General features: G+C 37.0%; 3 protein-coding genes across 7 annotated transcripts; 2 read left to right on the top strand and 1 right to left on the bottom strand.

The window, feature by feature from the left end:
* The first annotated feature begins 621 nt into the window (after positions 1-621).
* On the top strand, positions 622-18,578 carry LOC100245131 (serine/threonine-protein kinase ATR). Of its 4 annotated transcripts, none has more exons than XM_002278373.4 (16): positions 622-910; positions 1,894-2,038; positions 2,752-2,864; positions 3,173-3,507; positions 3,680-3,804; positions 5,005-5,149; positions 5,272-5,847; positions 5,923-5,998; positions 6,878-7,193; positions 7,632-8,888; positions 9,317-12,710; positions 13,508-14,074; positions 14,776-15,399; positions 15,710-15,904; positions 16,334-16,567; positions 17,854-18,578. In XM_002278373.4, the coding sequence occupies exons 1-15, from the start codon at positions 754-756 to the stop codon at positions 16,499-16,501; spliced, it is 8,193 nt and encodes a 2,730-aa protein (XP_002278409.2). In that variant the 5' UTR covers positions 622-753; the 3' UTR covers positions 16,502-16,567; positions 17,854-18,578. The 4 variants fall into 4 exon arrangements, with proteins under 4 accessions (XP_002278409.2, XP_019074489.1, XP_010646485.1 ...); XM_019218944.1 differs by lacking the exon at positions 622-910 and adding an exon at positions 2,405-2,523 and having other exon boundaries at positions 1,922-2,038; XM_010648183.3 differs by lacking the exons at positions 622-910; positions 1,894-2,038; positions 2,752-2,864 and having other exon boundaries at positions 3,371-3,507; positions 3,652-3,804.
* A 106-nt stretch (positions 18,579-18,684) lies between these two features.
* Positions 18,685-20,792, bottom strand: LOC100250254 (pentatricopeptide repeat-containing protein At2g17033). Its single transcript, XM_002278354.4, has 2 exons — positions 20,404-20,792; positions 18,685-20,162 (listed from the first exon to the last, which is right to left on the bottom strand). The coding sequence occupies exons 1-2, from the start codon at positions 20,647-20,649 to the stop codon at positions 19,101-19,103; spliced, it is 1,308 nt and encodes a 435-aa protein (XP_002278390.1). The 5' UTR covers positions 20,650-20,792; the 3' UTR covers positions 18,685-19,100.
* Positions 20,793-21,592: 800 nt separating this feature from the next.
* Positions 21,593-25,526, top strand: LOC100255431 (pentatricopeptide repeat-containing protein At1g62260, mitochondrial). Of its 2 annotated transcripts, XR_785173.3 has the most exons (3): positions 21,593-21,850; positions 22,290-25,015; positions 25,227-25,526. XR_785173.3 is itself a non-coding variant. In XM_010648203.3 (2 exons), the coding sequence occupies exon 2, from the start codon at positions 22,321-22,323 to the stop codon at positions 24,364-24,366; it is 2,046 nt and encodes a 681-aa protein (XP_010646505.1). In that variant the 5' UTR covers positions 21,593-21,850; positions 22,290-22,320; the 3' UTR covers positions 24,367-25,176. The 2 variants fall into 2 exon arrangements, 1 of the variants encoding a protein (XP_010646505.1); XM_010648203.3 differs by lacking the exon at positions 25,227-25,526 and having other exon boundaries at positions 22,290-25,176.
* Positions 25,527-27,558: the final 2,032 nt, after the last annotated feature.

Below are 27,558 nucleotides of genomic sequence, written 5' to 3'. Positions count from 1 at the left end.
ACTTGAAAATTTGTATTTATGACATCTCTGATAATTTAATTCCCGTCAAATCCCATCTTCACTAATTTTATAAGATAAATTATTTGTTTGATAAATATCAAACTTTAAATTTCCAAAATTTTTCTAGAAAAAATATTAAAATATTTTTTGATAGTAATTTTATAAAGCATCTATAACCTTTTTAATATTTGAAAACAGTTTTTTCTATAATTTTTTAATATTATAAATATTAGCAATGTTTTATAAAATTATTACGGAAAGAATTTTAAAACCAAATAAAAAATTTTAAAATTTAGAATATAATACCAAACAAAATCCATTTCCTTAATTTTGGATGATGATTTTTTAAAAATAAATTTAAGATATTATAAATATTTTTGTAAAATATATGAAAATTTTTGAAAATACAAAGAATAAAATAAAAATATTATATTATGCACAAGTTATATTTGACAAATTTTATTTCGAAAATAAGTTTTTTTGAGATAGTTTATTTTTTAGAATAAAATTGAGATATTTTTTAGTTGTTATTTATTTTTAAGAATATTATGAAAAATATTTAACTAACTTTATATTTGACATATTTATTATTTACTGAAAATGGGCAGAAGTACATGCATTGCAGCCTGGGTTCAGTGAAGACTGAAGAGTAGCGGGTTAGAAACCGAGAGTTGAAAAATAAAATTTGGAAATTGGGAGGGAAGCAGCGTCGCGCGTAGCGAGCGAAGAGGGAGGTGGTGTTGGAGGTTGGGCATGGCGAACCTGTCGAGCCTCGTCCACGAGCTTCGTGAGCGCATCGCAGCTTCCTCCTCGACTCCTCCCAACAACGGAGACGACGTCGTTTTGGAGACCAGATTTCGCGCCGTTCTTCCTAATCTCCTTCACACTTATGTCGTCCCGTCTTCTTCAGGTCTTTCTCCCTTCAAACCCTATATCTCTTCCGGTTTGTTTTCGAGAAAATTTGATTAGAGTGAAGAGAAAATGAGATTCTGATACCTTGTATCTTGTGTGTGTGTGTGTGTTTTTTTCCTTCTTAATTTTTGGGGACGGAAGATTTTTTGTTTTATTGATTCTGTTTCTGATGATGCTTCAAGCATCTGGTTGGATGTTGTCGACGGTTTTGGTTGCGGAGAAAATCAAGAAAAAGGAGAAAAAAACGTTGTTTTGCGTTTTTTTAATTTTCGGAGAAGGAAAAAATGTTTTGCTGCTTTCGCTGCCGTTTGAAGGATCTTATTGAATGCAGTCGATGGTTTTGGTTGCCGAGAAAATCTAGGAAACGAAGAGAAAATGAAATTCCGAACCTTACATTTCGTCTTATATATATATATATATTATCTCGGAAAATAAGGAGAGTTTTTTTGGTTGCTTTGGCGGCAGTTCGAAAGATCTGATTCTATGTTGTCGATGGTCTAGCAGTATGGAAATAGTTGTATTAGGTTTAGTTAAGTGAAAAGTCTAAGATTGGAAGCATAACTTTCTTCAGTTTGCTTGCCGAGCAAACTGAGGAAATGAAATTACAAATCTTTTGTGTCATGTTTCTTTGAGTTTTGAAAAGGAAAAATCATTTTTTATTGCTTCCACTATCGTTTGAAACATCTGATTGAATGTTGTTAACTGCTCTGGCAATATGGAATTAGATGTATTAGGCTGAGTTATTTGGAAAATGCAAGATTGGAAACCTGAAGAAAAATTTGTTGCTTCCGTAACTGTTTAAACCATCTAATTCATTTTTGTCAATGATTCTGGCAGTAAGGAAATAGTTGTGTCAATTAAATGCCAGATTGGGAACTTCAGTTTCTTTTTTCTTTGTCCTACATGTTATAAGGAGCCAAAGAATGAATAAGAGCAGAACCCTATTTTAATTCTGGTTGTTATTATTTTTGTCTATGGCAGAAAACGAGAGGGAAGTCATAGCTGTACTGAAACTCCTCTCTCACACCACAAAAAACTTCCCTGGAGTATTCTACCATGGGAAGGCCGGCGCAGTTTTACCAATTATTGGTCGAATTTTGCCCTTCTTTGCAGAGCCTGCATTCCGGTGAGTGTCCTTGACAATTCTCTTGTTCTATGTTGGTTAAAGATATTTGTAATTCAGATTTTTCAGAGTTATTCTTAGGTTTAAGATAATGTGATAAACACCATATTACTTGTTTCAAACACTTGCCCTAGTATGTATTGGGACAGGATAGTTCTTAGCAAAGCGGGTATAATTGTAAAGGAAGATGTTAGGGTTGTTAAACTGAATAGAATTTTATCTCCTGTGAATCTGCAATGTATTTTTACCCAAGAAAAGAAAATCCCTCTCTTTTGCTGAGTAGATAAAGAAATGTATTCCTTGTTCTCAATTAATGTTTGGGAGGACTAATGGGAAATCCCTCTCCACTCTCTTTTTGCCATTCTGCAGAGTATATTATACAATTATTTGAGAGCCAAGCAATAGGTTTTCCACCTTTTGAACAAGCGAGGGATTTGCTTGAGTAATTTCTTCCAATATGCTAGCTTGTTCACATTGAGTGCTAACTAGTGCGTGCAGTCATGGATGTATTAGCTATTGAAATGCTTGTTACTGATCTTCTTGCTTGATGTTCTTATTTCCCTCTTCCTTTTCCGTTTACAATTTATATTGTTTGATGTTCTTATTTCTCTCTTCCTTTTCCATTTACAATTCATATTTAATTGTTTTATTTTTATTTTTATTTTCATTTTTATTTTTATTACCTTCCTAATGGAGAATAACATATTATGTTTCAGATCTCGGCATGGGGTGATTTTTGAAACAGTTGGATCCCTTTTGTCCTTGCTCCGTACTGGAGAACGTGATGCATACCGTCAGTTTTTCATAGATGCCATGCTAGTGGTTGAAGGTATGAAATGACATCAACAATGAACTCTTCTTATAAGGATGGTATTATCCCTTTGTTTTTTGGTTTGTTGATTACATAGTGGCTTAATTATTTGATAGTCTGCATCAGTATTACTGCTGCACATAGGACACTAGGGAGGAATTTTTTCCTTCTTTTCTCTAGACCACATTGGGGACAGGGTCCCAACATTTCCACTCTCAGATATACCTTCCATCATTTATACATGTGTGTGTGTGTGTATTCCTATTATATCCTATAACTATAGTTAAAGCATGCAAGAAAACTAATCTTCCATTGTCTTCACACAGATATTCTTTACGTAGCAATGCACCATGCTGACAAAGCAAGCATCACAGAATCCACTAGAGTGTTAATAAAGTGTTTTTGTGAGTCGTTTACTGGGATATCTGGTGATCCAGCGCTTCTCAGTGATCTCCCTACCAGTAGCAAACCGATTGATGGCTTTGGTATTATGATTAACCTCACTGACAAGAGCCGGTGGCAGCCTTTTGCAACTTGGATTATTAAGCTTATGAATAAATGTTTAACTGAAGGAACTCTGTATGTGGAAGGGCTTGTAAATTCACCTTTTGTTTCCTCTGCATGTACTTTTTTATGTTATGGAGATGCTGATCTTCAAATGGTGGGTAGCATATTCACTACAAGTTGGGTATTGTTTCTCTTAGTTTATTTATTTAGTTTATGAATTTGATTGGTATAATATTCTTCACACATGTATTGTTTCTTTTAGTTTATTTATTTAATTTATGGACTCGTTTTGATACAGTTGTCTGACAACACATTTTTTGTGGAAGGCATGCTTTGACTTTGCACGTGTCCTGGGGGCATTAATAAATTATGACATTGTTCCTCATCAAAATCTAATTCAGTCGATATCTTTCATATTGGATGAGGCTGGGGATGGACTTCCAGTGTTCAGGTACATCTTCAGATGGTTGAGAACTATTGCTGCTGGGTGGTGAATCTCCATTTTATTATGCACAATTCTGGAAAAAATTTCTGCTAAAATCCACCTATTTAGAAGCACTTCTGAATTACTTTTCTATTTTGAGATATATTCTAAATCTAGGTTTCATTTTGATAGACATGCTTGGATTTTCTAGAAGGTACGTTATTGGTTCATTTTAAATTGATATTACCTTGATGATGAAGAGAGTGAATGAGTCAGAAAATCAAAATGGCATCTCTGTGAAGTTGCTGCTTGGTTTTTATATTTCACTTTTGGTATTTCTTTCTCACTAGTTGTTATGAATCCTCATTCTAAGAATGCTTGGCATATTTATGTAATCTGGAAGTTTTCTTTTTGTGAACTTTTAAAGTTCTTTTATGAGTTATTTTCTTTAGCTTTCTACAGCATTATTGAATTGCACGACACTTGTGATGAGATACCCACTTTGAACCTGGGTCAGAAGCATTATATTTTATGGCAAGTCATGGGCTCTTCAACTACAATGCTGATGTTGGCTACTTTTTGAGGATAATGTCTGAGATTGAAGAAAACCAAATTTACAGCCAATGATTAGGGATTTTATGCATGGTCCTACAGCTTTGGATGGATGTTTCTTGGGTGGATCTGGTGGCCAATAGAATTTGGGGTTTATTAGGGATTTTATGCATGGTCTTGTGGCTTTGGATAGATGTCTTTGAGTGGATTTTAATGGTTTATGTCTTGAGACTGAAGTCTTGGTTGATATTTTTCTCTTTCTCCTTAAGACTGCAAATTGCTTCACTGGAAAACCTCCTTCAGCTCCTGCCATTCAAAATTATGATTGCGCTCCCCAAGAGTGCCTGTTGGGTCTGATCCCTGCAAAAATCTATTCCAGTACTACTTGTTTCCGGCAAGTCTGGCTTTTATTTTGTATATATAGTCAACTGTATGCCTTTCTCAGCTTGTTTTCATTCTCCTTGATTCACGAATATACAGTCAGCTTTATAGATGCTATTATTGTGGTTGATCATAAATTCTTACATCTGGTCCAGGGGCCATATATTGTTTTCTTTTTGGGGGATTTTATTTGTCTTGTCCTCTTTATGAGAAACTCAAATTACGTTCTTGAAACAGTTCTGCTTTCCTTTTCTTTTTCTTTCCCAAGGACACTAATAGTGGCTTACATTGCAGAAATGTGGCTTATGATTCCTCCATGGGTGGTTGCCTTCATGTGTTGCACTCTACTTGTTCAGACGATGTTGTTAAATTAACAGCTGCAGATTTAATTAATGTTTTCCCTCGGTCAATTTTGAATACCAAAAGCGCTGAACTTAAGGTTAATTTGGTCTTGCCCCATTGCTATAAATGCAAGCATGGTTATTCCCAAGATACATTCATTTTGATTAGAGGGACTTAAATTGGCTTGGGGAGCTAACACCTATTTTAAAAAATTTTCAGGTTGCATTGTGCAATGCATACATACGGATTGCTAAAACATGTCCTCCTCATATCTGGAAACCAGAATCTCTTATTTATACACTTCTTTCCTCAGAACCCTGCCTGCCATTGATAGATTGCTTTCAAGTAGCTCTATCTATACTTGGTCCTGATTGTGTTGGAGCAAAAACAAGTGACACGAGTATGGTTTCATCAACCTCAAGTGATAAAAGAATTGAGAACTTGAGAGTTGGAGGGAAGCGGCCTATTCAGGACCAGGACACTTGCAAGAGTAAGCGCCAAAAGCTTGAAGAAGAAAGTATGGCTTCCAATGCTGAAGTTCATGTATCATGCAAGCTATCTCATATTGTTACTTGTGAAAGAGAACAAGAACATGCAAACTACATGCACACCTCACTTCTCTCATTTGTTGAACTTCTGAAACCCACTGTGGTCAAAGATACACCATTTAGACCAGAAGTTTCTTTAACTGCTCTTAGCATGCTTTGCATTGTCTTCTCTAAATATCCACAGACCAATTTGTCCCTTTTCATTACTCAACAGATATATGCATGGATCCCTTGGATATGTGAGCAGGTATGCTGTGATTTATAACTTGATCATTAACTTTCTTGATCAGTCTCATATTTTGTTGAAAATTACGTCTTGTAGGTAAAACAAGGCTGTTCAATCGCACTTGATTTATCCATCTATCTGGAAGCAGTTCACTGTGTATTGCTTTTGCAAAGTAAGGCAATGGACCTAATCTTCTTCAAAAGATTCATGACGCCTTCCTTTGGGTTTAGGGAGATGTAAATCTGGGGAACAACTTTGAGGACTCCTGTTAAGAAGATTGATACTTTGTTGACAATAATCTCTATACTTCTCTAAATAATAATATAAAAATGGCTTCCTTTATTTTTCTGGATGCTGCTTTGTGAGAAATAAGACAATTATGCAAGCTTATTCATCTCATATTATGGTAATAGGAAAGTAGCATATCAGAGCAATGCTAAATTGGTAAATATGCCAATTAACCAGGCCTTTTCATTTCTTGTTATGCAAAAATATTTAGTATATTATACCAACATTATGATCATAGGTATATGCCTCATTTAATAGCAACAGTACCATTCTGATCATTATTTCAATTTTTTATCATGATGAAGGAAGCCTAAGTTATTAGAGATGCATGCAATAGCCATATACTGTTTCTTTACTTATTGCCGATGCATTATGCATTCAACAAATATTTTTAATTCTTCAAGGTGTTGGTTTGTTCAACTAATTGAATATTCTTTGAGAGGGACATGCACAATAGCCATAACATTCAGGTTATAACTTAGTGAACATGAATTTAGCTTCTAGATTTGCAATGGAACTTCCTTCTTTAATTTTGCTTTGGCACGCTAGAGAGTAAAAAAAATACGTTTAATATTTTATAGTTTTGTCACACTAGGGTTTTGGTAAGATATTTTGATTGATAAGGCATTAGTCATGTAATCTGCCTGGCAATTAGATTGTAGATTTTCTTCTTTTGGAAGTTTTTCACTTTACTGTATCTGCTGCCATTCCATCACTTATGACTTGTATCAGCTATATCTTATTATTATATTTTATTATTTAGGTCCTCTATCCATGGAGAATACTTTTTTCAGAAATAATGGCGATGGTGCAGATTTTGTGAATATAGTGCTAAAGCTTCCATTTACCCATTCTTTTGTGCTCAGTGAGTCTAATCCTCCCTGGAGAACGAAATGTCTCTCTGTCCAAGTTCAGTCCAAGATTGGTCCTAGCTTAAAAACTGAAAGCATTCTTGAAGTCTTGGATTTGGGTCTCCATGATGAAGCTGATGAGGTTAGAATTGAAGCTGTCATTTCTATGCCGGTGATTGTCTTGTGGTCTGGTCTTGATGTGCTAAGACATGTCTTCAGAAGGCTGGAGTAAGTGAGCAATAAATTTCTTTACTATGTATTATTTGTATGTGCCTGCTTCCTGAGGCTGGAGCTTGCCTGTTTGACTGGGTTTTGAAGTTGAGTTCTTTATGCAGTGGTTAATTGGAGGTTATATATAATATGACTCATGGAGTGTTTTCTTCAACTTAAGGTCTTTTTGTTTTGGATAGTGCCTGAGCTTTTGCTTTTTCTTTGATTTTTTGTTTGAGATGGGGGTGGGGTAGGGAGTGCAGGATTGGCTTGCCTATATTCATTTCTGATCCCCTTTTCTAAATCCTTGATCTGGAAAAAACAAAATTTACTTCTATATTTAGTTGTCTTCTCCTTGCACATGTAATTATATAGTTTTAGAAACTTAGAATTAATACAATGACTTCTAACTTGAGTTCTTTTGTTTCTTTTAATTTTTTTTTTATCAATTAACAGTTTTTTGGAGAATGAGAAGCATGAGAAGGTTAAGAAGATTATTCCCTTTTCTCTTGGTTTTTTGGCATGTCTTTATGGACTTTGCAATGTTGTTGCTGGTCTGGATGAAACTGCATGCAAATTGTTCTTCAAAAGTGAAAATGAGAAATGGAGTCAGTTTGTGGAACATGTATTGGAAGGATTTTGGTGTCCAAAGTGTGATGGTAGAATAGCAAACGATCATGAGTTGCGTTCTAAAATTCTACATCTGCCTGATATACAGACAGTAGAGATTGGTCTGGATCATGACTATATCCATCTACAGTCCATATTTTTCAATCTTCTTTATGATGAGTCATCAGAAGAGGTTCAAGTTGCATGTGTGGGAGTAATTCGAAGAATCCTCTTACATGGGGTTCCGGATATTGTGCTTAAAACAAAATCTGAATGGGTAAAATGTGTCGAAAATCTGCTCCTTCACAAAAAGAAGGCTGTAAGAGAAGCATTCTGCATGCAGATTAGTTTCTTCCTTGAGGATTCTGTTTTGAGTTGTTTATTTCTGGATGGGGAGGCATCAGATAAAACTAAAGAACAGAAGTTTTTAGACAAAATAAAGCATGCTTTGGCAGCAGCTGAAGATCCTCAGGTCTTTGAGACACTTTTGGAATCTACTGCAGAAATTATGATTGCTGTTGATATTCAGAGTCAAATTTTCTTGTTCTCTCTTATATTGTTGGTTGATCAGCTTGATAATCCCCATTTGACAGTGAGAATGACTGCATCAAGGTTAATACACAGATCTTGCTTCTTCCATCTTAAAGGAGGTTTTGAACTAATCCTTTCAAAAGTTGTTCATATTCGGAATGAACTCTATGATTATTTATCCACGAGGGTTGCAAGCCGTCCAAAAATGGTCCAAGAGTTTGCAGAGTCTGTTATTGGTGTTGAGACTGAAGACCTTGTCAAGAAAATGGTTCCTGTTGTTCTTCCAAAGCTTGTTGTCACTCAGCAGGATGATAATCTAGCAGTTGTCACCTTACAAGAGTTGGCTAAGTGTTTGGACACAGATATGGTGCCACTGATAGTTAATTGGCTTCCAAAAGTGCTTGCTTTTGCTCTTCATCGAGCTGATGGTCAAGAATTATTCTCTGCTTTGCAGTTTTATCATGTGCATACTGGTTCTAATAACCAGGAGATCTTTGCTGCTGCATTGCCTGCACTGTTGGACGAACTTGTGTGCTTTTTGGATGTTGGTGATTTGGATGAAATAAGCAAAAGGTATAAAAGTCCATGCTAGTTTTAAGAATTACACAAGTTAAAATGGAATATGTATCTCAAATGGGACCTTTTTTTTTTTTCTTGTTTCTCAGCCGTTTGCCTTCTTTGTTCATGTAAACACCTTTTTGAAGCCTTCCTGATTTGGGTTTTGGTCTATAGATAATGCATTATCAAAAAAATTCTGGGGTGTCCATGCATTGATACACATGTATGTTTATTGGGATGGCAAGGGTACTGTGTCAACCCTGATTTTAACAAAGTTCACAGCTATTTCCTTCAATCATATAGCTCCTTTGTAGAGCTTTTCTCATCTGAGCTGATTCTCCTGGCCCTTTGAAATTTCATACCTAAAGTTTTGCATGGAATAACCACATGATGCTACTATAGTGTGAAATCTGCTAATCATTGTTATTTTGTTTCTATTACAGGTTAGCAAGAGTACCACAGATGATAAAAGAAGTTGCAAAAGTTCTGACTGGCAGTGAAGATCTTCCAGGCTTCTTGAGGAATCATTTTGTTGGTCTCCTTAATAGTATTGATAGAAAAATGCTCCATGCTGAGGATCTAGCACTACAGAAACAAGCCTTGAAACGTATTGAGATGCTAATTAAATTAATGGGTTCTCATCTTAGCACTTATGTGCCAAAACTTATGGTTCTTCTCATGCATGCGATTGATAAAGAATCGCTCCAGTCTGAGGGTCTCTCAGTTTTGCACTTCTTCATTGGGCAGTTGGCAAAGGTATCGCCATCTAGCACTAAACATGTAATTTCTCAAGTTTTTGCTGCTCTTATCCCCTTCCTGGAGAGAGAGAAAGAAAATCTTTCCATTCATTTGAATAAAGTAGTGGAAATTCTAGAAGAACTTGTGTTTGAGAACAAGGCTATCCTAAAGCAGCATATCCGCGAGTTTCCTCCATTGCCCAGCATTCCTGCTTTAATGAAAGTGAATGAAGTTATACAAGATGCACGTGGGTCAATGAATTTGAAGGATCAATTGCTAGATATTGTGGATGGTTTAGATCACGAGAACTTAAATGTGAGGTATATGGTGGCATGTGAGCTGAGCAAACTTCTGAACCTAAGAAGGGATGACATCACAGCTTTGATCACTGGGGAAGCAGGTTCACATATGGATGTCCTGAGCTCTTTGATTACATCCCTACTTAGAGGATGTGCAGAAGAATCAAGGACTGTAGTGGGTCAGCGGCTTAAGTTGATATGTGCCGATTGCCTTGGAGCACTAGGAGCAGTTGACCCTGCCAAAGTAAAGGGTATTTCATGCCAGCGCTTCAAAATTGAATGCTCAGATGATGATCTTATCTTTGAGTTGATCCACAAGCATCTGGCCAGGGCTTTTAGAGCTGCACCTGATACCATTGTCCAAGATTCAGCTGCATTGGCAATACAGGAGCTGCTAAAGATTGCAGGTTGTGAGGCATCACTTGATGAGAACATGGCACTTTCTACACTGCAAACACTGAAAGATAAAGAACCTTTAAAAGTCTCTATTTCTGGGGTTAAGAGCATAGATTGTTGTGATGAGATGAGTAGGAGGGGTCAGAGGTTATGGGACCGATTCTCTAATTATGTTAAAGAGATAATAGCTCCTTGCTTAACCTCTAGATTTCAACTTCCAAATGTAGTTGATTCTGCATCTGCTGGCCCAATTTACCGCCCTTCTATGTCTTTCAGAAGATGGATATTCTTTTGGATCAGGAAACTGACTGTGCTTGCAACTGGTTCTCGTGCGAGTATTTTCAATTCCTGTCGAGGTATAGTGCGCCATGATATGCAAACAGCAATATATCTGCTGCCCTATTTAGTCCTGAATGCTGTCTGTCATGGCAGCAAGGAAGCACGCTATGGAATAACAGCAGAGATCCTATCTGTTCTTGATGCAGCAGCATCAGATAATAGTGGGGCTGCAGATCATGAAAGTGGTGGGCAAAGTGAAGTGTGCATTCAAGCTGTGTTCACTCTTCTTGATAACCTTGGGCAGTGGGTGGATGATGTAGAACAAGATATCGCTCTTTCTCAATCTTTTCAATCAGCTGTTTCTAGGCAACAATCATCCAAGTTAAAGGATCAAAATCCCAATCCAACAGATTCAGACCTCCTCCTAATACAGTGTAAATATGTTTCAGAGCTTTTGGCTGCAATTCCAAAGGTGACCCTAGCCAAGGCCTCCTTCAGATGCCAGGCTTATGCTAGGTCATTGATGTACTTTGAATCTCATGTGCGGGGAAAGTCAGGATCTTTCAATCCTGCAGCTGAGAAGGGTGGCTTCTTCGAGGATGAAGATATCTCATTTCTAATGGAAATATACAGTGGTTTGGATGAGCCTGATGGTCTATCTGGCCTAGCATGTTTACGCACATCATTAAGTTTGCAAGACCAGCTTTTAATCAACAAGAAAGCAGGAAACTGGGCTGAAGTTTTAACTTCTTCTGAGCAGGCTTTGCAGATGGAGCCCACCTCGGTGCAGAGGCATTCAGATGTTCTTAATTGTTTACTGAACATGTGCCACCTCCAGGCTATGGTTATTCACGTGGATGGTTTAATATCTAGAATTCCTAAATACAAGAAAACTTGGTGCATGCAAGGTGTTCAGGCAGCATGGAGGCTTAGCAGGTGGGAGTTGATGGATGAGTACCTTGATGGGGCTGACAAGGAAGGTTTACTTTGCAGCAGCTCCGAGAGTAATGCTTCCTTTGACATGGATGTTGTGAAAATTCTCCAGGCCATGATGAAGAAAGACCAGTTCTCAGTTGCTGAGAAAATTGCTCTGTCCAAACAAGCTCTGATTGCTCCTCTAGCTGCTGCTGGTATGGATTCTTATACACGGGCTTACCCATTTGTTGTAAAGCTCCACATGCTAAGGGAGCTGGAGGACTTCCATCAACTCCTTGTTGACGAGTCTTTTTTGGAGAAATCATTCGATTTGGCTGATCTGAGATTTACAAAAATGATGGAAAACTGGGGAAATCGGCTCAGATTTACACAGCCATCCCTTTGGGCAAGAGAGCCACTTCTGGCTTTACGAAGATTGGTTCTTGGTGCAAGCGGTCTTGGTGCTCAAGTTGGTGACTGCTGGCTTCAATATGCAAAGCTCTGTCGCTCAGCTGGTCATTATGAGACAGCTAACCGAGCAATTCTGGAAGCTCAGGCTTCAGGTTCACCGAATGTTCACATGGAAAAAGCTAAGCTTCTTTGGAGCACTAGGCGATCTGATGGTGCCATTGCGGAGCTGCAACAGTCTCTCCTGAACATGCCTGTAGAGATCGTAGGTTCTGCCGCAATATCATCAATTACCAGCCGCTCACTGGTTCCAGCTAACCCTCCACCTTTACTTTGTGATACACAAACATCAAATGAGAATAGAGATATTGCAAAGACCCTCCTCCTATATTCTAGGTGGATCCATTACACTGGACAGAAGCAGAAGGAAGATGTGATGAGTCTTTATTCTAGGGTGAGAGAACTGCAACCCAGATGGGAGAAAGGATACTTCTATATGGCCAAGTATTGTGATGAAGTACTTGTTGATGCCAGGAAACGGCAGGAAGAGAATTTTGAACCGTGCCCCAGGATAATACCTTCAAAATCTGCCATTGTTGCTTCTACAAATTTAAATTCTGAGAAGCATTGGTGGTCTTACCTTCCTGATGTGCTGTTGTTTTATGCTAAGGGGCTTCATAGAGGCCACAAGAATCTCTTTCAAGCACTTCCCAGGTTGTTGACCCTGTGGTTTGACTTTGGAAGTGTTTATCAAAGAAGTGGATCATCATCGAATAAAGAATGGAAAAATATCCATGGAAAGGTAGAATTTTACCAGGATGATTCTTGACCTCTTTCAATTCTTTTCTTATTTATAATATACAGTGTCATCAAAGTTGATTGCTTGTGTCACCTAGGCCACAAAGCCCAAGTAGATAGATAAAAGTTGTCTATTGAAGGCCCAGGCAAGGTAACTTTAAAGAGGCGGTCGCCTTGGGATAAGGCACAAGGCACAGAGGCAGTGCCTTTAACCATGGGCTAAGATTAAACATATTTAAATAGCAATTTAATTCAATTTAACATTGTATTAAACAAAGTATAACGTGAAATATTATATTATTAATCATAGTGATAATGGGATGGAGAGTCATCAACCTAGTCTTGATAGAAGTGATGACAATTTTAATTTCAATGATGACTATGATGATGATGTCCAAAGCTTCTCTAGGTGTCCATTCTCTTATTTTGTTTTTTATTATGATTTTTAGTTGTTTGAAAAATTAGAAAATGCATTGGGACAAGATGAATTTCTGTAAATAATATGATGTTTCTTATGATGTAGGTTGTATATTTAACACTTTGAATAATGATTACTATTTTGTTAATTTTATTAGACACCATGAGGGGTGAAAAATTAATAGTGTTGATTGTTGAAGACAACATTTATATTGGTTAAGTATTGAAATAGGTAAATGTATATATATTTTTTATCGCCTTATTATAGTTAGGCTATTGCCTTGTTTTTCGCCTTTTGCCTTAGGCTAAAAGGAGTCCTATCACCTTGACATTGCCTTCTACTTTTGACAACACTGATACTATATTCTCCCTTGTCATTTGCAGGTAATGGGTATTATGCGAGGCTGTTTGAAGGATTTGCCTACATATCAGTGGTTAACAGTTTTGCCTCAGTTGGTTTCTAGAATTTGCCACCAGAATGAAGAAATTGTTCGTCTAGTCAAACTCATCATCACCTCTGTTCTCCGTCAATATCCACAGCAAGCCCTTTGGATTATGGCTGCAGTTTCAAAATCCACAGTACCTTCAAGGCGGGAGGCAGCTGCAGAGATCATACAAGCTGCACGAAAAGGGTCCAGCTCAGGAAACAGCGGCAACAATTTGTTTGTTCAGTTTGCTACTCTGATCGATCATCTAATCAGGTTGTGCTTCCATTCAGGCCAGCCAAAGGCAAGGACAATCAATCTCTCAACCGAATTTAGTGCCTTGAAGAGGATGATGCCACTGGGAATTATAATGCCAATCCAACAATCTCTTACTGTCACTCTACCAGCATATGAAATGAATCATGGTGACTCACTTATCTCTGATATCTTCACCTCAGATCTCCCTACAATATCTGGAATAGCTGATGAGGCTGAGATCCTCTCTTCTCTTCAGCGACCGAAGAAAGTAAGTTTGTTTGTTTACTGAGGTTTATGAAGTGTTAACCTGTCTATTATTTCTTTTGCATTTTTCAGATGATATCGCATCTAGTTCATGATTTTTGTGGTTATATTGATTCACATTGACAGTGCACAGCAACGTGGTATCTTGGGGGGTTGCATATCATTTTATCTGAAAAAACATTAAATAACAGAAACATTCATCCTTTCTCTGGATGAGATTATGTGGTAGATATCCTAAATTCATAATAATAAATTTTGAAACTGCAAACCGTAGATAGACATCCCTTATTTCGTGGTACACTTGCAAGGGAGTGGGAATCACCAGTCCCACCCATGACAAATGTTGAAATTGATCTCATTAGATACTTTGACAGTTCAGATAGGTTTCTAATATATATACATATGTATACACATTGTCAGACAATCAATTTTCCTAAATGCTTAAGCTTGTAGGATTTGGGCTCACAATGTATATCATACACTCTAACACACACACACACACACACACACATATCCTTAGATATTAACAGTTCAGGTAGGCTTCTAATATGTGTCTATATGCATCCATACATACAACAAGTTTCAGATAGGTTTCTAATATGATAAGTCTGAAATATCAGAGAGCCACTCAATTGTGGGTCCCTTGTCCTACTATGGCCTTGATACTATTGGATAATCTAAACATCCCCTTTCTGGTGTTTTCAGATCGTTTTGTTAGGTAGTGATGGTGTCCAATGTCCATTCCTTTGCAAACCTAAGGATGATCTGAGGAAGGATGCTCGAATGATGGAATTCACTGCAATGATAAACCGTTTATTATCCAAATATCCTGAAAGTCGTCGGAGAAAGCTTTATATCCGCACCTTTGCAGTTATTCCACTAACTGAGGACTGTGGAATGGTAGAATGGGTACCCCACACTCGTGGTCTCCGTCATATACTTCAAGATATTTATATTTCCTGCGGGAAATTTGATAGGCAAAAGACTAATCCTCAAATTAAGCGGATTTATGATCAATGCCAAGGTAAAATGTTGGAAGATGAGATGCTGAAGAACAAAATCCTTCCAATGTTCCCTCCTGTTTTCCACAAATGGTTCTTGAACAACTTCTCTGAGCCAGCTGCCTGGTTCAGGGCTCGGCTTGCTTATTCACACACTACAGCAGTCTGGTCCATGGTTGGGCATATTGTGGGCCTGGGTGACCGGCATGGTGAAAATATTCTCTTTGATTCTACCACAGGAGACTGTGTTCATGTTGATTTCAGTTGCTTATTTGACAAAGGCTTGCAGCTGGAGAAGCCAGAGCTGGTGCCTTTTAGGCTAACCCAGGTAAGGAATGCACATGGATGCTCATGTTCCATGCAATGTGAAAATTTTCCCCATAACAAGTCTTATTCCTGACATTTATTTAGCAAATGCCAGATTTGGTTAAAGCATTCAAGAGTTCTTGCTGTGATACTCCATATTCTGAACAATTTTCAAATTACAGATTACTAAATTTCAAATAACTCTAGGATGGCAACATATTCATTTTCATAACATGCTTTTTCTTCCAACTCCCTGATTCTAATTATTGATGAATGCATATGGTTCTCAATTCTCTTGTTCCTATTCTCATGAACACTGATGTTACCTGCAGAACATGATTGATGGTTTGGGAATTACTGGATATGAAGGCATTTTTCTGAGGGTCTCTGAAATAACACTTTCAGTACTGAGGACACATAGGGAGACTTTAGTGAGCATTCTTGAAACGTTCATCCATGATCCTCTTGTGGAGTGGACAAAATCTCATAAATCCAGTGGGGTTGAAGTTCAGAACCCCCATGCACAGGTTTGAATCTTCATCCTTCTTTGTCATTGTTATACACTTTTAGCTTCATTATTGGCTGTGACTTAAAGAATACTTTTATAATTCGGGGCATCAGATGGTGGTTGCATTGAGTTTTTTGGGGGCCTACCATGTCAAATGGTTCATGACTGCGCTGGAACTTGGAAGTATATTCTGGAGCAAAGTTTGCCTTGATTCTAGTTGGAATGAACCATTAGTGACCAAGATTATTTTACATGGATGATACATATTGAAAACATATAATTGGAATGAATTATGGATATGTAGTACTCAAATAACGGTATTGACTCACCCTACTTTATAAGCATTAGAGATGGCACTCCTCATTTTTAACCTTAGGTTTGGAAGATCAGATTGTGGCCAGTTTTTTATTGACTAACTACTGATGCATGTTGCCTTTGAAAATTACAGAGAGCCATCAGTAATATAGAGGCCAGATTGCAAGGAATTGTTGTTGGGGTTGGAGCAGCACCATCATTGCCTCTAGCTGTAGAAGGTCAGGCTCGTCGCTTGATTGCAGAAGCAGTCTCACACAAAAATCTTGGGAAGATGTATATATGGTGGATGCCTTGGTTCTAAAAGCTGATGTGGATAGAGAGGAAAGAAAACAGACAAGGAATAGAAGACAGAAGGAGCTAAACCAAGGTGAGCATATATGACTTGGAAAGAGTTTGCTTGATTCTTTCAGGTAGTGTTCTCTGCATTGAAGATAGGATTTTAAGAATCTTGAGATCTCACATTTTTGGCTTCTTTACTTAAAAATTAAGGGATTTGAAAATTCCTTTGAAATTTGAATTGACAAAATTTGCAGGATTTCAAATCCCTTCAGAATGCATGGGATTGGCCTCAAGGCCCAAAACCTATGTTTGAACCATTATGTGGGATTGGATATCTTTTGTGCTATGAATCTCTTACAACTAAAGACTGCAATAGGTAGGGTCGAAGTTGAGCATGAGAGTCTGTACTTGTGCATCTCAGACCAAAATCGCCTGCCTATTCATACAGAAAATAGCATTAAAATATTTAGAAAAAATTTTAAAATATTGGTGTTGGTTTCTTTGGATTTGCCTCTACCAAAACCCGATTCTTTTGTAGAATAAAAATATGATTGAAGTTATTAAGCTCACCAAAGATGAAAATCATTGGGTTGCAAATAATTTTATTTGGCTTGGGGGCTTAGTTCTTGGGAGCCAGTAACAAATGTGTTCCAGTTCAGCTTATTATGTCAATCTTGCTAACCCAAATTTAACCAGATTTATTTATTTTTGTTATCATTCAGTTATTACTATCTCAAATTTAACATACTATTTATTATTGGTTTATTTATTTTAGATTAGCTAATACTTCAAATTAATTTTTAAATACAAGTGCATTGGTGACTTGTTTTTCGGATTGAGCTGCAATAATTGTGTTACTGCCTCTACCGTAGTTAACTTCAGACCTTATTGTGATTGCTTGAATAAAACTTGTTTTTGGTTGTCTTTAATTTCAGTGGCCTATGTTTAAACAATATAGCTGTCCCTATAGAAGAACTAGAAATTTAATTGAACCTGTTTTTGGTTGTCTTTAATTTCAATGGTCTATGTTTAAACAATATAACTGTCCCTATAGAAGAACAAGAAATTTAACAATTTGAGGGATTTGAAATAGCCTTCTTTGAATTCGTTCCTTTGAATAAGTTGGTCATGCTATTTCTTGAGCTTCAAGTGGTTTTTGAACTATCACTTGGTAGCCGCTATCAATAATAATTGATTTGAAGCACCACAGGTTAAAAGCGGTTTTATAAACTTGGTGTTTTGAGCTTCTCTAGTAGCTCTTCCAACCATCTTCATGCAAGTTTATGAATGCACAGGCATGAAACTCCAAAATTTAACAAATGGTTTTCTGAATTGAGTGATATATATAGTAAAGTGGGGTGCTTTTCTTTACAGGAAATGCATTCAGATAATGGGGCCATTAGCTTCATGCTATATGACGCATGAAAGATGAGGTTGTACTAGCATCATCAGCATAATTTTTATCTGGCTTCTTTACCTATGGAATCACTACCATGCATTGAGTCCTCCTTGCTGTTTCTATACTTGGAAACACCTGCAAGGCAATATTTGAAGCTATCATCTTTCTACCTGGATGCAGCTGTTTGACATGGATGTCCAACTGATAGTGGGTTGACGTCCTCTAGTTGTGCTAAAGGATGTCAAGGAACTGAAACAAGTTGAGGATGGCAACATATGGAGAATGAACCTACAGCACAAGGGAGAGAGGTATACGAGAACCTTTTTGTTTGGAGACATGGTCGAAGGGAGCTCAACATTGTACACTGCATGTTTCCCCTTGACATCAATTTTTGAACCATGCTTGGCAAAGCATCCACCTGGCTTCCCCTAATTGAATAGTCCAGACCAAGATCTTGGATCAAATCTATTCTTGTCATGGGAAAGAAAATTGCACCAAAATGCAAAACCCATTCTTGCTCTTCTCATTTCTTTTGATATGCATACCATTTTGTAACACCGGGGGAAATTTCAGAATGTAGGGCCCTGATGAGGCTTCCTTTGGGGCATGGGGTTTCTGCCTCCTTTTTGATATTTTTTACTTTCACATGTAACATCTCCTTTTGAAATTGTATATAATGTCATGTAGTTTGCTTGTGTCACTGCCTAGTCTTTGATGTGATTTTATAGAATAGAGTTATGGTTTCTCCTTAATTGATTCTAGCTTTGGCATTCTCAATGATGTTCTTAATGTTTGAGGTTCGTTGCTTTGTATGAAGAACACAATTCCACTTTAGATAAGCAAAACCAGGACAGTGCATTTATCATGAAAAAAACCAAAGAGGTAAAAAGTTGGCATCCCCAGCAACCCATTAATCGTAACTATCAGTTAGTCAGTGCTGTTCTAACTCTTTTGCATCTTACTTGCAGATCTATTGTCTTTTTGGCCAATCTGACAAAGTACAAGGTGAAGGATGTGGGGATAAAAGAGAGATCCTGTAGCTATCCATCCAAGTGCATTCCCGCTTCCACAGGTTGAAGCTAAGCTCTTACTTTCTCATTCTCTTAATTTGTGATTCTGGGCTGTGGAATCGTTTCCTGTCCTTGCCATCTTTTAAGGATTTAGTAGAACTTATCCAAGACTTTTGGGCGTGTGTTAGCTGATAGGCACTACACTACATGAATCAGCACAGCCAGTTCTTCACAACTTTTGCTTTTGCAACAAAACAACCAATGTTCTTCCTATCAATTTTCATCGGGCTTCTTGTCCGTGTCATCATCTCTCGAACCATTCTTTTCACAGGTGATTCCCCTCTAACACTGCTATGCTTTCCCGATCCACACACCACTGTAATCTCCACTGGCATCACATACTCTGCTGCATTAAGCCTATACCTCAGCTCCTCCCTCCACTGCAACATTATCAAGTATGCAGACCCCAGGTGCATTCCATGCAAATCCAGCTTCCCCTCTGAACAATCCCACTCCATTAACTCTGCCAAAACCATTGATCCAATCAATTCTTTAACCAACAATGCCTCATCCCCTTTCAAGGTCTCCATCAACTCATCAATGGTTGGCGGAAAAGTTTTGAGGTCTTGTAGGATTGACATGATCATAGGGCACGAATTCAACACTGAATTGTAAGTCCTGATGGAAAATGGAATGCTTGAATTCTTCATTCTTTGAAGCCAAGACACCATTTCAGATTGCTTGTTGTAGGCTCCGTAGGATGAAAGAACCATATTCGAGACAACTGTATCCAGTTCAAACCCTTCATTCCCCATTTGCAGAAGAATTCTCTGCATATCTTCGGACAATCCTACTCTTCCATATCCATACACTACAGACCTGAACTCAAAGACAGATGGTTTCAGTCCTTTTACTCTCATCTCTTCAATCAGATTCTCAGCTTCAAGAGGTAGACCAACTGCACATAAGCTACTAATCATTGACTTGTAAGCTCGTTCCTTAACATAAACAGAGGACGATTCAGAGACTATCCGACTCAAACGAGAAATCACATCAAAAACCCCTTGATTTGAGCTGTGCTTGGAGTGTGAATCAATCAAATTGCAGTAAAAGGAAACAAGGTCTCGCTCCCGAGACCCTAATTTTATCAGTGTTTCAGAAACTAGAGTTTCTGCTTCCTTCAACTGCCCTTGTTTATATAACAAAGCAATGACGTCTGCAATAAGCTTAGGGTTCCAACTGAACCATGATGCTTCACTAATCCTTGAATACAACTGCGATGACAATGTACAAACCGTTAGCCTCCTTTTGGTTGCTGAGAAAATGCAGGAAAAGGAAAATACCCCAAAATTTTGAATCTAAACATTTCCGGCATTTGGGGCTCAATACTAAACCCCACCGAATTCATCCTAATTGAAACATTTAAGTAGAACTTTACTTTCTGGAAACCCGAAAACAAAATAAAAGCTTTTTCTCGGCCAACAAACACAGGAAAGAGAGAGGGGTTTAACTTACAGGGAGGGCAAGAGAGGAGAGGTAGGGGTGAGTGGTGGTGGGGGAAAGGAGGTGGGAGAGAGCATTGAGAGCTATGGATTTGGATGAAGATGCTATGAATTTGCATATCAATCTGTTACTGGCGGAGGGATCTCTGGCTACTGAAGAGAGAAAGAGTTGGCCTTGTTTGCTCAGAGCGCATTGAATCAACAATGGTGATCGATGGTTCCATGGCTGTGGGCGGGAGACTTGTAGATTAGCCAGCATTTTGTTCCGAATTTAGGCTTCTTCTTGAACAATAAAATCAGCTGTGTCGCACTCAGACTACTCCGTGGCTGTAAATGCTAATAGATAGTGCGGTGGTTAGATGTGATGTGGTAGAGAGTGCAGTAACGGTTATCAATATTTCTAAAAGTTGAGCTCAGTGACGAGGCTAAGGATACGCATGCGGAAGTCTAAACAGGTCGTGCGGGGGCTAATCCTCTTGGTCGGGTTCGGGTTCGGGTTCGACTTGAGTTGTCCTGGTTAGGATTTGGTGGGCCTTTGAACCGATCTTGGGCTGGACTGGGAATTCAACTTTTAACCCAAATTCCATATAATACATCTGAAGTGTTGATAACTTCAATGTCGGGCCGGACTCAGACTTAAAAAACCAGCACAATCCTTGCCCCTACAGGGGAAGCGAGCTTACTCGTGGGCCGGGCTAGGCTTTGTGCTATGGGCCAAAACTAATGATTCAATTCTTTTGTGGCATGTTTCCTCCATTCCTTGGGAAAGAGATCAATGATAGTAATTCCCATTTCGCTAGTTGCACTTTGGCATGTTTAATCATGAAGACACATGATAAGAAGGAAATGGAATTAGAATGAGAAAGAGGTATAAGAGATCGGAACGAATGGAAATCAAAATTAGGAATTTGATTGAGATGTTTACATTACTATTAGAAAATGGGGAATGAGAATGAAAGTGATTAATTTTGAGTTGTTTAAAGTAAGTTGCTTTTAAGATTAAATGATTTGAAAATGTATAAAATTTTAATTAATTTTAATTATATTTGATTTTCTTTGGTATTTTTCGTATGACAATTTATTTTCCTTAACATGTTTTTTCTTTTCTTAGTAACCAAACATAACCTAAAAGTTAAATTATTTATTAGATTTGTCAACTCTGAAACCGAATTAAACCTAATTAACTTGAGCATGGATTGAAAATATTAAAAGCGAAATGAGATTTGATTGAACTTCATGTAATTTTCGTCCAGGCCCAGCCCATTATTAACTCAACTCACGTAGTGCCCGGTCTCTGTTTATAGTTCATACTGTACACACGAAGCTTTCAATCATCCCTGAACAAGCTGCGCTTCGGTCGATCTCTTCTCTGGGTTCAACGTAGCCCGATCACCGTTTACACAAACGCATTCGATCATCCCTTTTCAAACGCTGCGTTTCGGTTGATCTTTGAGTTCAAGGTACTGTTCCAATCTCTATTCCCAATTCAATCAATCGATTTCTAAGTTAGATACAATCGGTTAGATGAAGGTTAGATGCTGAGAAACTAATGAGAAAATGAAAGAAAATTTTGAATCATTCTTGGCAGCGAAGAAAGTGAGAGAGATAACGTAGTAACCAAAATGTGGTTTTCTTTTATTATTATTATTTTTTTCATTTTCTTGGTAACCAAACAAAGGGTTGGATTTCACTCTGAATGCTTAATGGTTTGAACTATTGAGAAATTAAACTTAAAACTAAAATATCATTCACACAGATGTGAAATTTTTACTAAAAAATCATTATTACTTTAATAAATCATTCCTTTTATTTTCAATATGCAATTACTTTCTGGCGATTATATCTAGTGATTTTTTTTTTTTTGTACTTCAAATGCAAATGCAATATGAGCTGCTTTAGATGGAATAGAAGAAACTAAAAGAGTACTTCAATGGTGAACTTGGCGAGTCGCTGGAGGACGATACGCTGCTTGAATGGCAATATTCTGATACGGAGGAAGAAGCATTATCACCATCTCCATCCTCCCCACCCACTCAAACGATCTATTCTCAAGAACCTATCTCCTCCACCACACCTCCACTGTTTCGTCTCAACATTACAACAACCCAAAAATTCTGTGTCTCTAGACCTCTATACTCCTAACAAAAGAATCTCTCATTTGATCCGAAACGGTCGAATTAATGAAGCAAGAGCTCTGTTTGATGCAATGCCGCAGAGAAACATTGTTACTTGGAATTCAATGATAACTGGATATGTTAGAAGGAGAGAGATGGCTAAGGCTCGTAAGCTGTTTGATGAAATGCCTGACAGGGATGTAGTGTCATGGAACTTGATGATATCGGGTTATGTATCGTGTCAAGGGAGGTGGGTGGAGGAGGGGAGGCATTTGTTTGATGAAATGCCAGAGAGGGATTGTGTCTCGTGGAACACTATGATTAGTGGATATACACGGAGTGGGAGGATGGATGAGGCATTACAACTTTTTGACAGCATGCAGGAGCGGAATGTGGTTAGCTGGAATGCCATGGTTACTGGGTTTTTGCAGAATGGGGATGTAGAGAGGGCTATTGAGTTTTTCATGCGAATGCCGGAGAGGGACTCGGCTTCTCTCAGTGCTCTTGTGGCAGGTTTAATTCAGAATGGTGAATTGGATGAAGCAAAAAGAATTTTGCTTACGAGCAGGAGACAGGATGATGACAAAGGTGATCTGGTACATGCTTATAATATTTTGCTTGCTGGGTATGGTCAAAATGGAAGAGTCGACAAAGCTCGACAACTTTTTGATCAAATCCCATTTTATGATGGAGGACAGAAAGATGGTGGGCGGTTTGAAAGGAATGTAGTATCATGGAATTCCATGATCATGTGCTATGTGAAAGCCAGGGACATCTTTTCTGCCAGGGTTCTTTTTGATCAAATGAAAGAGCGCGATACTATTTCTTGGAACACCATGATCAGTGGCTATGTTCGCATGTCAGATATGGAAGAAGCATGGATGCTTTTTCAAGAAATGCCAAACCCTGACACACTGACATGGAATTCAATGATCTCTGGATTTGCACAGAAGGGTAATCTAGAACTTGCCCGTGCTCTATTTGCAACGATTCCACAGAAAAACCTGGTCTCATGGAACTCCATGATAGCAGGTTATGAGAATAATGGAGACTACAAAGGAGCAACTGAACTCTACAGGCAGATGCTACTCCAAGGAGAGAAACCTGATAGGCACACTTTATCTTCAGTCCTTAGTGTGTGCTCAGGGTTCGCAGCTCTGCACCTAGGTATGCAAATCCATCAGCAGATTACAAAAACAGTTATTCCAGATATACCAATAAATAACTCCCTGATTACCATGTATTCAAGGTGTGGGGCAATAGTTGAAGCTCGAACCATTTTTGATGAGGTGAAATTGCAGAAAGAAGTAATCTCTTGGAATGCAATGATCGGAGGATATGCATTTCATGGATTTGCTGCAGACGCTCTAGAACTTTTTGAGTTGATGAAGAGGCTTAAAGTGCGGCCCACTTATATTACATTTATCTCAGTTTTGAATGCGTGTGCTCATGCTGGGTTCGTGAAAGAAGGTCGGATGCACTTCAAATCCATGGCCTGTGAATTTGGAATTGAGCCACGAATTGAGCACTTTGCCTCCCTTGTGGACATTGTGGGTCGACATGGGCAGCTTGAGGAGGCTATGGATCTGATCAATAGCATGCCATTTGAACCAGATAAGGCTGTGTGGGGTGCATTACTGGGTGCTTGTAGGGTGCATAACAATGTGGAGTTGGCCCGAGTTGCAGCTGAAGCATTGATGAAACTGGAACCAGAAAGCTCAGCCCCGTATGTATTGCTTCACAACATGTATGCTGATGTGGGGCAATGGGATAATGCAACAGAAATGAGAATGATGATGGAAAGAAATAATATCAGAAAGCAACCAGGATATAGTTGGGTAGATTCCTCCCATTCTGGATAGTATTTATGACTGACCTAGAGTTGCCATAAGGTTTTAAAAGATTTGATTTGAGATGTTGTGTGATAACAAGGTGTCATGGATTAAGAGAACGGCAGTTGCTTACTTGCAAGGAAAAGGGCAAAGGATACAATAGCTTTGGTTAGAACAAAGCCCATATTCCTTTCCTGATAGGCCTCTTTTCTTCAAAGCACTGCTTGTCATAGCTTAGAACCCATATGAGTAAGAACTTCCTTGTCAAACCACTCCATGGGAAGATCCGGGAATAGGACCCAACCCACAGCTTTGGAAATGGGAGAGGATGGGGAGAACTTTGGATACATCGAAGTATAAGACACTGTTGGAAACCGGAGTAGCTCTATCTATACTTGGTCCTGATCATGTTGGAGAGAGAACTAGTGACACTAGTATGGTTTCATCAACCTCAACTGATAAAAGAATTGAGAACTTGAGAGTTGGAGGAAAATGGCCTATTCATGACCACGACACTAACGAGAAGAAGTGCCAAAAGCTTGATGAAGAAATTACATGCGCACCTCACTTCTCTCTGTTGAAATTCTGAAACTCCCATGGTCAAAGCTAATTCATTAAGACCGGAAGTTTCTCCGACCGCCCTTAGCAGGCTTTCAAATGCATGGATCCATGTGAGAAGGTACGCTGTAATTCAGAAATAAACCACGCCAGGCCCTTGATTCAACTTTGACTTCAAAGAATATTCATATCTTCATAAAATATTCTTTTTTTTTTAAATACCTTTATCATAGAGAATTGTATTTCATAAATTTTTTAATACAAACAATTTTATTTTGCATATTTTCCTTCTTGTTTTTCTTATTTTTTTTGGATCTTCGAAATTTACGCAGACAGAACCATATGATTATTTATCAACAAGGATTGCTAGCCGTACAAAAATGCTCATAAAGAGTTTGCAGCATCTGTTGTTGGAATTGAGACTGAAGGCCTTGTCAAGAACTAAGGTTCTCGAATGCACAAGAACCATCCGTCAATTCCTGGAAAGATGTAAATTTCCTGGATCCTTTACCTGCATGAGTAACTACATGGTATGGGGGTTGATTCAGGGAGATTTCTCATGTTGGAAGGGAGAGATATTTTGGGTCTGTTAGACAAAGGATTTTGAAAATAGTTAAAAATAATTCTCAAAATCATTTCTTAGTTTTAGAAATAAAATTCTTTTTTAGAACTCAAATACAAAAAATAATTCTTTCAACTTATTAATGTAAAATAAATAAACAAAAGTATTTTTTATATTTTTAATTCAAAATATTCTATAAAAAAACAAATAAAAGAATCTTAATCTTTTTTTCTAAAATTATCATAAAATTGTTTTTTTCTAAAATTCTATAAAAATGTTCCCTTGGCCTTTCTCCGAGTTATAATGGTATAAAATTGAAAATAAGCATAATAATCTTATTAAAAAATATGTATAAAAAATTAAAACTAAAACATTATGATAATAATAAATGGAGTTGTATGATGCGTCCTCCAAGAACAAAAAGAATACACAATAGAAAAGGAGCATTTGTTTGTACATTCAAAGATTACAATCACATATGACTAATAAGATACCTTTGGTTAAGATACCTTTGGTTTCCCATGATAAGGTTTGTCAGGATCTAATGCGAGAATATATTTGGTTTTGCTTTGTAACTTCTATAAGTATTTTTTGTAACTTACCATCGAAACATTTTTGATGTAAGGTACATTAAATATGATTGAAAATCTCTTTTATAATTACAAAGTGTGTTCGTTTTGTTACCATGTGTCTCTTTGAAACAAGGACATCGACATATAAGCACATTGATGAAAGAAGGAAAGTAAGCGTTTGTTTGAAAATAGTCTTCACTTGCATACCTTCTAATATTCTTTTATACTTAAATATTTATTGAGTTAGATTGAAGGTTTCTTTTCCTTAATATTAAAGTTCGAGTGTGGGCATTGAAAGCTTTAAGTTAGTAAATATTTGAAGAGATTATATAAGTGTTCATTGGAATTGGAATACAATGTAAAGATATTGAAAATTTGGTAAAAACTTTAAGAATAATGGATATCAGTAAAAGGTGTCAAACTACTATAAATTTTGTATTTGTGTCTTACTTTGATTAAATTTGTTATGATTAAAAAAAAAAAATCAAAAACCCAATTCACCCCTTAGTGATTTTTCTACATAAATTAGCCTTAATTCCATAGTATCTTTTAATTTTATTAAATTAAAAGTTGGTATAATTTGCAAGTCTTCTAGTTTTGTAAATTAACTTATTACTTTTACAATTTTGAATTATTCATATTTACATCTATTTTGAATTATTCATATTTACATCTAATTTGAAATTGTAAAAAAAAATTATTATTTTTTCATATATCAACACAAAAATTTTGTATATATAAAAAGAAATTGACATATGATTCCTTTCTTCCAAAAAAATTCATTATGGTGCATTTGAAATGTGAAAATAAGGAAGAAGAATGAGACAAAAAATTAGTCCATTTGGATTACAATTAGAAATAAAAAGGTTTATTCTCATAAAAATCAAAGCACGCTCTTACAAGAAATAAAAAGTTTATTTTCCTTCCTAAGATTTTGATTAAATACACCTAATCCCTATATATTTGAAACTTCATCTAATACCTCCCCAATTCTTTTTATTTTTTATTTTTTATTTTTATTAACCTTATTTTCACTTCGATGTATTCGATAAAATTTCAAATTTATAATGCTAAGGGGTATTTATTAAAAACTTTTGAGGTGTGGGATGAAATTAATTCTAAATTAAATTACCAATTTTAATATAGAATAAGAAATATTAAGGTTTGTTTCACAATGTTTTTAAAAATAAATTTTATAATTTCTTAGGTTATGTTTGGTTCCCGGAAAATACTAAGGAAAGAAAAAAAATGCAAAGGAAAATGATTTTTTTATGTTTGGTTGTCCTATGAAAAATATCAAAGAAAATCAAATGTGATTAAAACTAATTAAAAACTTATGTATTTTTAAATTATTTAATCTTTATATTGATGAGTTAAAATAAATAAAATGAGTTTGAAGTAACAAAAAAAATAATTTATCAACTTTTAATCTATTTTTTTATTTTCCTTCACTTTTTCTTTCCTTCTACTTTTTTTTTATATTTTATTTCCCTTGCATTTTCCTTCAAATTTTCTGGGAACCAAACATAA

This window comes from Vitis vinifera, chromosome 3 (assembly GCF_030704535.1).
Source record: "Vitis vinifera cultivar Pinot Noir 40024 chromosome 3, ASM3070453v1".
Classification (NCBI taxonomy): Eukaryota; Viridiplantae; Streptophyta; class Magnoliopsida; order Vitales; family Vitaceae; genus Vitis; species Vitis vinifera.
This window is presented reverse-complemented; position numbering and strand designations above follow the sequence as displayed.